The 10,000-nt window shown below is 43.9% G+C and overlaps 1 protein-coding gene across 4 annotated transcripts in view; it reads left to right on the top strand.

The window, feature by feature from the left end:
* The window catches only part of DHX37 (DEAH-box helicase 37), a 94,091-nt gene extending 90,193 nt beyond the window's left edge, over positions 1 to 3,898 (top strand). For all 4 annotated transcript variants that reach the window (XM_085859821.1, XM_085859822.1, XM_085859823.1 and 1 more), the window contains exons 30-31: positions 2,264 to 2,361; positions 3,720 to 3,898. In XM_085859821.1, the coding sequence (XP_085715947.1) occupies positions 2,264 to 2,361; positions 3,720 to 3,799 (178 nt within the window). In that variant the 3' untranslated portion in view covers positions 3,800 to 3,898. The remainder of the gene's footprint in view (positions 1 to 2,263; positions 2,362 to 3,719) is intronic.
* The last annotated feature ends 6,102 nt before the right edge of the window (positions 3,899 to 10,000 follow it).

Genomic DNA, 10,000 nt, shown 5'->3' on the forward strand with positions numbered 1-10,000 from the left:
TGACAGTTTATAGCTGGGCTGATATTTGAATCCAGGCTGGACAGCTCAGTGGTCAGTGTGCATACCTCTAGGCCATCCTGCCAGCTCAGCAGCACATTCATTTTCTGTCTTTATTTAATTTCACTGAGGGAAAGGGATGGGGTGTGGGCAGGGGTTGATCGTATTATTACGATAAGGAGTTTTGTTTGAAATATGTTTTTACATGATTGCTATGGAAGCTTGCTCATGCTTTTCTTGTTTTCATAGCTACGTATACAGTGTTTGAATGATAAAATAGCAAGCAGACTGTGAGGAAATAAATGTTTGTTTTTTTTAAACCAGCTCTCAGATGTGCAGTTAAAAATAAACCCAACAAAATTGGCTTGAGATCCCGCTAAATAGCATAAACGTATTGTTATGAATTACGCCGGTTTGGTCGGCCACGCACGACCGCTTCAGCCCAAACGCAGTCGCACGCCCGCCGAAAACCGGAATTCAGTCGTAGCCTTCGAGATAACCCCGAAAACCCGCTACGGGTGCCTTCACGCACCATAAACTTGTCAATATCCTGTCCGCGTGGTACAGAGTCAAGCGCCAAATCTCGATATACCGAATTATCCACGCAGACAGAAATACCGAGAATTTATACCTCGACGGAGACTTGCATGGAACGAGCCGCTAAGTGCGCTCATCCCGTGTGCGTTTTGCCGAGCGGTTTTAAATCGCCAAGTTCCGTCGGACCAAATTATCATGTTTATCGGCTTTCATAGCCAGCTAATTTCCCGAACGCGTCATGGCAGTCAATGGTAGGAAAGGGACGCAATGAGCAGATGTACATTCAAACAATGGGCCATTTATTTACACAGGCACATAAGCAGTCAATGGGGGGATAGGGGACAAGACACGAGCAAAAGCCTACAGCCGATGTATTCAATAATGTACAGTCATGCACTTAATCAGTTCTACTTATGAAGACAAGGCGCCACAGACTTTCATCCAAAACCAAGGAAAAGAATAGGGCTCGCGAGTCTTTATTTCAAACTCGGAGCCTGCTTGACCGAGGGACTCCAAGAGGCTGGGCTGGTTACCTGGCCACCCCTGGTGGCGACTTGAGGGTCTTCGGATCGGCGACCCTTGGTGTCTCTGTCCGGTCTGGTGCGTCGCAACCATGCCAGTCGCTTAGGCGGCTTGACGAGCAGCTTGAGCGGCTGCTTGGTCTGCCTCGGTGGCCCGGCTTCGTCGTGGCCCCTTTCTGGCGAGCCTGGCCGGCGACGCTTCGGAGGAGCGAACGGGTCTCATGCTCTTTCAGAGTTGATGCTCCTTTAGAACCCGTTCACTCATCAGCATTGACCGACAGTATCAGGGCCGTCTGCCCGGTCCCCCACGCTCCGCCGCTGCCGCAGGCTCTGATGCTGCCGCTGGCTCCAACGACTCCAAGCTCCGTCTTTCCAGCTCCCACCAGCCCTGACTCCGATCTGCACCGGTGAACGACCCGTGAACAACCACGGCCCATGAACAACCACCCGAATCAGCCCGAGTTCCGCCCTTATAACGGCCAGGAGTGAGCCGTTCCTTGATCTTTCAACCCAAGGCCAGGCCCCGCCCACTGTTCACCTCCGACCTTTCACCCCTGGTGAGCCTCACGGGAAACCCCAAGTTTGACGTCACAGGGTGCTTTTGGGGTAGACCTATTTTTGATCCATTTATGCAAATCAGCCGCTTCGCGGCTGTTTGCACACGGACTGTGGAATGTGGCTCTTTCTGTTGCGCAGCGTGTCCGCAACCAATGGCATTTTGCGGTCGTCGTTGAGGAGGACATGATGGTGTTGTCGAGGAGATGGCGGTGTTGTGAAGATGGCGTGGTTGCGGAGATGATGGTGTTGAGGAGATGGCGTTTTCGTAGAGTTTGTTGATGTTTTAAAATAAAAGATAGAAAAAGAATAATGCTACCTCAAGATTCACAGCCCGGCACACGAATAAATCCCTTTACACATTGGTGGGGAATCCTAACCTGAAACACTTACTTATTGAAATAACTGATCTTTGGGGAACCTGAATGGTGTTTTGTGAATTTCCAAAACCGCAACCATATAATTAGTAAGTTAAAAATATAGGTTTGCTTTGCCTTTAATATTAATTCCAGCTGATAACTTCTGATGGTCCTGAAGTTCCAATGTTCCGGTCTGATTTTTGTTTTGTATGTGCTTATTGGAAGCCTGCAAACTATGAAAAAACAAGAAAGGTTAGGTTGTTACCAAAGGATAACGTGTGTCCGTCTGGCCAGGTTACAGCCCAGAACTGAGGCTATTCTGCAGGATCTGGCAGCTGTGGGTGCAAATTCGAGGGAAAGCCTGCAGGATGTGTGGAAGGTGCAACCACAGGGTCAGTTTCATTCTCACAGCATGCTGCTTTGGTGATGTCTTGCAATTAAAATGTTTGTAATTTTCTAAAGGAGGTCAGAGCAAAACATCTTCCACAGCAATTTCTGGAGTTTTTCATTCCTACCATCTCAACAGCCATTTTCGGCCTTTTCATTGTTCCAAAAGGTGCACTTCTGACGACCAAACACTTGTTGAGTACTCCTGAAAGCTGATGCAGCTTGGGGAACAGAGTGAAGTCTGCAGGCAGTAACTATAAACGTCAAGTCGGTTTGATTTCAGCTGTCACAATTTTTCGTGAGATTTGTCTGAAAGTGGTTTCTACAAAGGAACAACCAAATACTTGAGGACATGGTTGGCATGGGCAAGCAAAGTAACTGCACATATTGACCGATTGGTGGGAAGGAGATGAGTGAACAGCATGGCATGGTTTGGATTTTCGTTTCCAAAATATTTGTATTATGTAATATGTATACCAGTTGAGAGAGAATGGTTGGAAGATGTGCGATAGCTCAGCATGTAGCCCACATCCTCACCAGTCTCAGTGGCGTAATGGTTAGAGCGTCTGCCCCGAGTCTGGGAGGTCGGCAGTTTGAATTTGAACATGCATTTACAAGTCCGTTCCCTTTTGGCTGCTTCAAATAGCCGTTGCTCAAGTCAGCCCTCTGATTGGGTTGTTGCTTAAACATAAACCATGAGTGCCACACACAGGGGAGAGATAATTTGGGGACTGGTCAGTGACAGATGAGAGATAGTTATGTACTGTGGGAATCGTAGCAGTGCAGTCGAGAGGAGATAAATTGCATCAAGCTTTCAGAATTGATTAACAGTCACAGATCACAAAGTTTCCATATCTCTTTATGAATCTGCAATTTGATGACAGTGCTTATACATCTCTGTCTCTGACTTTCACTGTGTCTGCCTCTTACCTGTAATCACTGCGGAACTCGGTCTGTGTTGAACATCCTCGGGATTCTTCTGCCTGAACCCACTGCACTGCCTTGTCAGCCTCTGATGCTCCCTGAACTCTTCACCATGTTAATGGTTCATCATTTGCCATAGTAGTTTTGTTTTACAAGTAATAGGTTGCATATGGTCATCTCTTTTGATTGGCTCTTTCCAGCTTTGACTCCTCTTCTCCTGTTCTCAGCATCTTTCCACCATAGCATTATAACTGTCAATCAGCGGTTGTTATTCATGAGTCCTTGTCATTAAGCTTCCATTCCCATCTATCAATATTAAATATATTGATAAAAAATTACATTTTGACATCATCACTTGCTTTTGTATTCCTGATATTGTGACTTTGATTAATTTGTCAGGATTTTCTGATTGATGTCCTTTTTTTTTTCGACCATGCAGTTCTTCGAGAAAGTTACAAGCAGTGGCTCCCCGTCCATCTCCACCCTGCTGTACATGGCATCTGGCCACCTCTGGCATAACAAGACTTCTCCAGTCCTTTAAAAAAAAATGAATTCACTTTTTTTTTTCTTGCAAGTCACTTTCTGGTTTTATGTACAACATAAATCCTTTATTTCTGACGGTTGTCTTGCTTCAATTTTTTTTTTCGCAGATCAAATTTCAACCCACATCTAATAACTATTATTATCGTTGATAATCATGCACCTTTTTACCTCCGTCACCAAAGGTGGACGGAGGTTGTGTAGTTACTCCTTTTTGTCTGTCTGTGAGCAGGATATCTCAAAAATTGGTGGACAGGTTGGGTGTGTGACGAGCCTGAATTGATTAGATTTTGGTGAAGATATGGTTCTGGATCTCAGAATTTTAAGTGATTCTTCACCGTTGAGAGATAGGGCCAAAAACGAGATATCGCATGATATCTCAAAAAGTTATGCATGAGTTATGACAACACTTGGTGGGTGAGTGGGGTAAATAGGTTACAAGAACAAGCTGATTAGATGTCGGTTCGGGTCCAGATCCAGATCTGGCCTATCGGTGGGATACAAAACGTAAACTGTTCAGCCTGGCACAGGTATGTGCTTTACTGAGTGCTGTTCTTGTTTAGAGACTGTTTCATATAGGGGAAACGTTGTGCATCTCCTCTCGCAACTATTTGTGGACATTTATATTAAGTGACAATTGGCTAAGATTTCTAAAACCTCAACTAGTTAAGTGGAAATGTGAGATAATACATGTGTTAGTTTTTATCGCAAGCCCTTGAAGGGTAGTTGTTCACCACTCAATTATTTTTGGAAATGCACAAATATAACATTTACATAGCTTTGTTACTGTCACCATACACAAAAACTAAAGTGAAATGTATTATGCACAGTAACAATGCTTCAGACTTGATATGTACAAGTAATTGAACTAAACACAGCCTTAATGCTTCTACAGTACACATGTACAAGGAATCCAACCTTGTCAGTTGTGTGTTTACTTGTACACAGATGACAAGGGGAAGTGAGAGTGATTTTGGCTTCTCTTTGAGAGTGGTTTTGGGGAATGGCGTTGAATGAGCAGGAGGAAGAAGATGATGTGAGGTTGAGCAAGGAGTTAAATTTTAGTTTTGAGCTGTGTACTTGAGTAAGGGTTTGAACAGACCTCGACGAATTTCCAGAGCCCAAAGGTTACATACACAGGTGAGCGAGAGCCGAGATCTGGATCTCAGCAGCTATCAAACTATTGGCGAGTGAGGAAATGCACAGCCACGGCTACACCACCCACTAATTGAAGCTCAAAGCGCTCTGGCCCCTAAACTCCCTCGTCGTCCTGCTTCTCTACAACCTCACCTGTTTGCTTTTCATTCCAAAGTGATAACTATTTCCAGGAGAGGGCCTGATGCAACAACTAGACTTCACTCCAGCTCCTTGTCCCCACATCCCCTCACACCCTGCCTCGTTGCATTTCTTCCCTCTCTCTGTATTACTCTGCATCCCCTCTAGGGCTTAACCAAGCCCATTCGAATCCCTGACGCCCTTTCCAGTTTGAAGTTTCTGCAGCCAGTAAAGTTAAATTCTGCTCTCCAAGCTGGTGGATAGTTTGTGGGGAGAACAGATGGACAGACAAGGCCGAATGTCGATTATAAAACCATTTTAACACCAATCAACATTCTTACGTTCTTATCTTTAACAAGAATGACTGCACTGTGGTCACAACCTGTGACAAAATCCAATAACGGGCTGATTCGGAAATACGTATTTAAAGCACTCTTCGTCTTGATAGATGAACAGCTTGATTGGGAAATGCATTTAATGCGCTATTAAAAGATTAACTTGACACCTCTCATCCATGTCAGCCTCCACCACAGTTGTATCAGAACAAGCCGATTCGTCACAGATTTTTTAACCCCAATATGTGGCCGTTCAAAAATTACATAACGCTATTTTTTTTAGAGAGGTGCATATGGGCCTGATTAAACCTTACTCATAATTTTTATTCGACACATTAGATTTTTTGGGATCCTTCATCGTGATTAACACTCGACTCAAACAAAGCCGATGGAAACCTGACGCAACAAACCCGGACGGTGTATAATAATCAGCAGAGGTGGACAGGCCTTATGTGTTCGATCCACCAGAAAACCATGGTGGCCATATCATTTTGGCTGGGTGCTATGGTGGGTGGAGTCCGATCAATGGGTGCACATTGCAACAAGAAAAAGAGCAATCTGAAATTGCAGACCCTCGCTAGGACTTTTGTGTAGTATATTTTGTGGGGTGTTTGCGTGGTGTTTGGGTACTGGTATGTTACATCTATACCAATAAAAGGCTGTGTCAGTGTGTCTCCTCCATAACTCCAAAACCATAAAGCCTAGCGGCTTGAAACTTTGCATGCATGCTAAGAAATCTCTGAGGAAGTGCATGACTGAAAATTGGGTGTTTGGGTTAATTAAAACACCCCTTTTGAAGATAATTAACGACCTTATTTAATTATATCCTTCATCAGGCAATCCTCGGCCACCTCGTTGTCTGGGGTCTTAAGGCGTTTCCTGGGTAACCTCGCTGGGGTCTGAAGACGCCATGTTTTTTGGCCTGCTCAACCATGCTTTGACTTGGAATAGGCCGCAACGATTTCTTAACAATAAAGTTTGTTTTTATTCACTTTCCTCACTCGTTATCGAATGCCTGTTCATCATAGCTACGAATCGCTGGGTATATTGCAGTGCTTATAAACGCCTGGAGATGCCAGCGTTTGTGGCTTTATTTAATTTGCGTATATGAATACCTGAGAGAATCTCTTAAACTAAGCATTATCAGAAAATGTAAGCTCCAGATTTGAAAGTATCAGCAGTTCTGACTCCCCCCAAAAATGTTGATTTGTCCAATTCGGATGCTGCATTGTTGTATCGATGGCAATTGGTAATTGCTTGCCAAGCCAGGTGTTCTGTTGGAGTGCTTGCATGCTTAAGCCATTCACCGAGCTGTACAGTGCAGTTCGTGTCCTGATCAGGATGTGCAGTCGATAGTTACTACATGATAGAGGTATGTATACAGCACACACGGACGTGGTGTATATATGGGTAGATCTGGATCTGTACGGCCTCTCTGTGGGTGTGTGGACATGCCATGCATGTTTCGGGTGCCGTGGTGGCAAAGTTTCATCCCGTATCTTATGGAGGTTCAGCCAATTTCTGAGCCATTTGCTGTATTAACGTGTTTTCTAAATTCCCGAGCCAATATTTTTTTTTCCACCCATCACACGCAGCTGTTTGTAAAGAATAATGTTTGTAAACATCTCCCTGAAACGTCTATGTAAATGTAACGTTTTTTCAGTGAAAGCTACTCAAGGTTTCTGGGTTCTATACAGTACGTACAGTAGTCTGTAATCACATTGACTCCAACCTGCCGATTCCCGAAAAATTGCCGATGTCAGCCGTGTGTGAGAGATCTCCACTTGTGGTTGGTGGGTGTCGGGAGGTGAAACAGACACTGATCGGGTGTGTGTGTGTGTGTGTGTGTGTGTGTGTGTGTGTGCGTGCGTGCGTGCGTGCGTGCGTGCGCGCGCGTGCGCGTGTGCCGTTGATTGGTATCTTCAGATGCAAGTTTCAGAATGTGGAATGGAGTCCTCCCAGGACAGACTCAAAGTATCCACCTATATTTCGGTAAGGGGTCATGATTCATGGACCAAGCTGTGAAGTTTTCCGTTCTTAAAGTTTTGTGCCGAGGGCTCTCTTCAGGATCGTCGCTGAGCCCCGGACAGCTTCCAACTGTAGTTCGTTTGTTATAATATTCCCAGGGATGGGTTTTAACTCGCCTGTAAAGTAGTTCCATGGATCTTAGGGGACGGCACGTCGTCCGTCAGTCCACAAATAGTTGCAACTTCTCAGAAACTACACATACGATTTTAATGAAATTTGTCCACAACCTTCATCACCCATGATGGCATTAAAAAGGGGGTCTGAAGGGGTTTCCAGAGGGAATTTAAGGGTGGCAGAGAGTGGGTTGTCTCCTCAAAGAGGTATTTGTTTTCTTCTCAAACGATACAATTCCGATGAAACTTCACAACAACCTTCATCACCCATGATGTTCCAAAGTTTGTTCATGACATCAGAAAAATCTGGCTTTAAGGGGGGATGCCCCCCAAAATATGTATTTTCTTTCTTCTCCAAAACTATGGATATAATTCCAATGAAACTTGACCACCATCTTCAACACCCTTGATGTACTAAAGTTTGTTCATGACATTAAAAAAATCGGTTCCCGAGTTCTACGGGGGAGGGGTGGGGGGTTGTTTTTTTTTTGTTTTTTTTTTGAAAGTTTTTCCTTTTACAAACATGGCTGCCACACCACGTGACCATTGAATGGTTGCTCCGACGGTGAAAATTTCATCTCAATCCGATAAGCGGTTGCAGAGAAAAACACTAACGTTTTGTGCAGACAAACGGACCCAAATGTAATATCCTCTCCTGTGGTGAAGATAAAAATGGACGCCAACAACAGCAACAGTTCACTCTTGATCGTCAGCTCTGTGACGTCACAGGTAAAAACAAAATACATTACAGATGTAATGATTTTTGGTATGGCACACTGGTCAGGTGTGCGACCTGATTAAAGGTAGATTTGTAGTCACTACCCATCCTCAGTGAAACATCCAGCTTCAAAACAAGCTCGATCAGAGATGACCACTTTGAATACTTAGACTCTCTCGTTCAGTATCAACCTTCGGCATCACAGAAAATGGCATCCATCGGTCTGGCTTTCAGAAATTTGAGTTTATAGTCTCCTTACAGTTTTACAAGTCCGAAGTCGATCGATAACTCTTCGTCGTCAAAATTCTGCCATAATTGCATACGTAATAAATAGATAGTATTTCAAACAATTCAACCGAAGAAACGCCATTGACAAACAAAATAAACCAAGGTTACCCGCAGGGTGACCTGTATCTTGCCAAAAGGTGACCACGTGTGACTTCTTTAAGGTCACACTGAGGTGAACAGAGCTGCTATCCACCAGGAGCGACTCCTTGAGGAATATCTGCCTACGAGAGATTCCGATGAGAATCGTTCTACAGAGTAACCATGAAAAATATGCGTTCGCCTCATAACGTCACCAAATTGACGTCATAATGTCTCAGGCTTGACATATCTAGAAAGCACTCATTGAGGTGTTCAATTTGAGGTATTACACGATATGGTACCTAAGATTTCAAAATTTGACCTTGGGGTCAAAATATTTCGACCTAAGGCGCTAACCATGAAGGTCAAGGCCAATCACAACCAAAGACTAATCAGCTGAGCGCCAGACCACGTACTACATTCCCATAAAGTTTGGAGATGATTCGATTAAAATTACTCAAAAAATAAGGGTTTCGGTGACTTCCATGATTTACCGCAAAGTGACCTTGACCCTTGACCTTGACCTTTATGTGTGCTGAAGGCTATTGTAATAATACTACGATATGTGTACCCACAAGAGTTTCCGATGAGAATTGTGCTCCACAGAGTGATATAAAGGTGAAAAATCCAATGATTACAGACAAACAAAATAAAAACAATGTCACCCGCAGGGTGACCCGTATCTTGCCAAAAGGTGACCACGTGTGACTTCTTTAAGGTCACATTGAGGTGAACAGAGCTGCTATCCACCAGGAGCGACTCCTTGAGGAATATCTGCCAACGAGAGATTCCGATGAGAATCGTTCTACAGAGTAACCATGAAAAATGTGTTTGCCTCATAACGTCACCAAATGACGTCACAATATCTCAAGCTTGACAAATCTAGAAAGCACTCATCGAGGTGTTCAATTTGAGGTACTACACGATATGGTTCCCAAAACTTGAAAATTTGACCTTTTGGTCAAATATGTTTGACCTCAGGTGCTAACCATGAAGGTCAAGGCCAATCGCCACCAAAAATTAATCAGCTGAGCGCCAGACCATGAACTATATTCCCATGAAGTTTGAAGACGATCCGATCAAAATTAGTAAAAAAAAAACAAGGGTTTCGTCGACTCCCCTGATTTGCGACAAAGTGACCTTGACCTTTGACATTGACCTTCAAAATTTTGTGCACTGAAAGGGACCTCTATAGGCCTCTGATATGCGAAGTTACAAAATTTTCCAATGATAACTGTGCTCTGCAGAATTTTTTATTCGTGATTACAGACAAACAAACAAATAAAAAAAAACATACAAGCTGACTAACAAATCTTGCAAAAACTTCGTTTTGGCAAGATTAAAA

This window comes from Eptatretus burgeri, chromosome 16, assembly GCF_056783735.1.
Source record: "Eptatretus burgeri isolate ZD-2024b chromosome 16, Ebu_testis_v1, whole genome shotgun sequence".
Taxonomy (NCBI): Eukaryota; Metazoa; Chordata; class Myxini; order Myxiniformes; family Myxinidae; genus Eptatretus; species Eptatretus burgeri.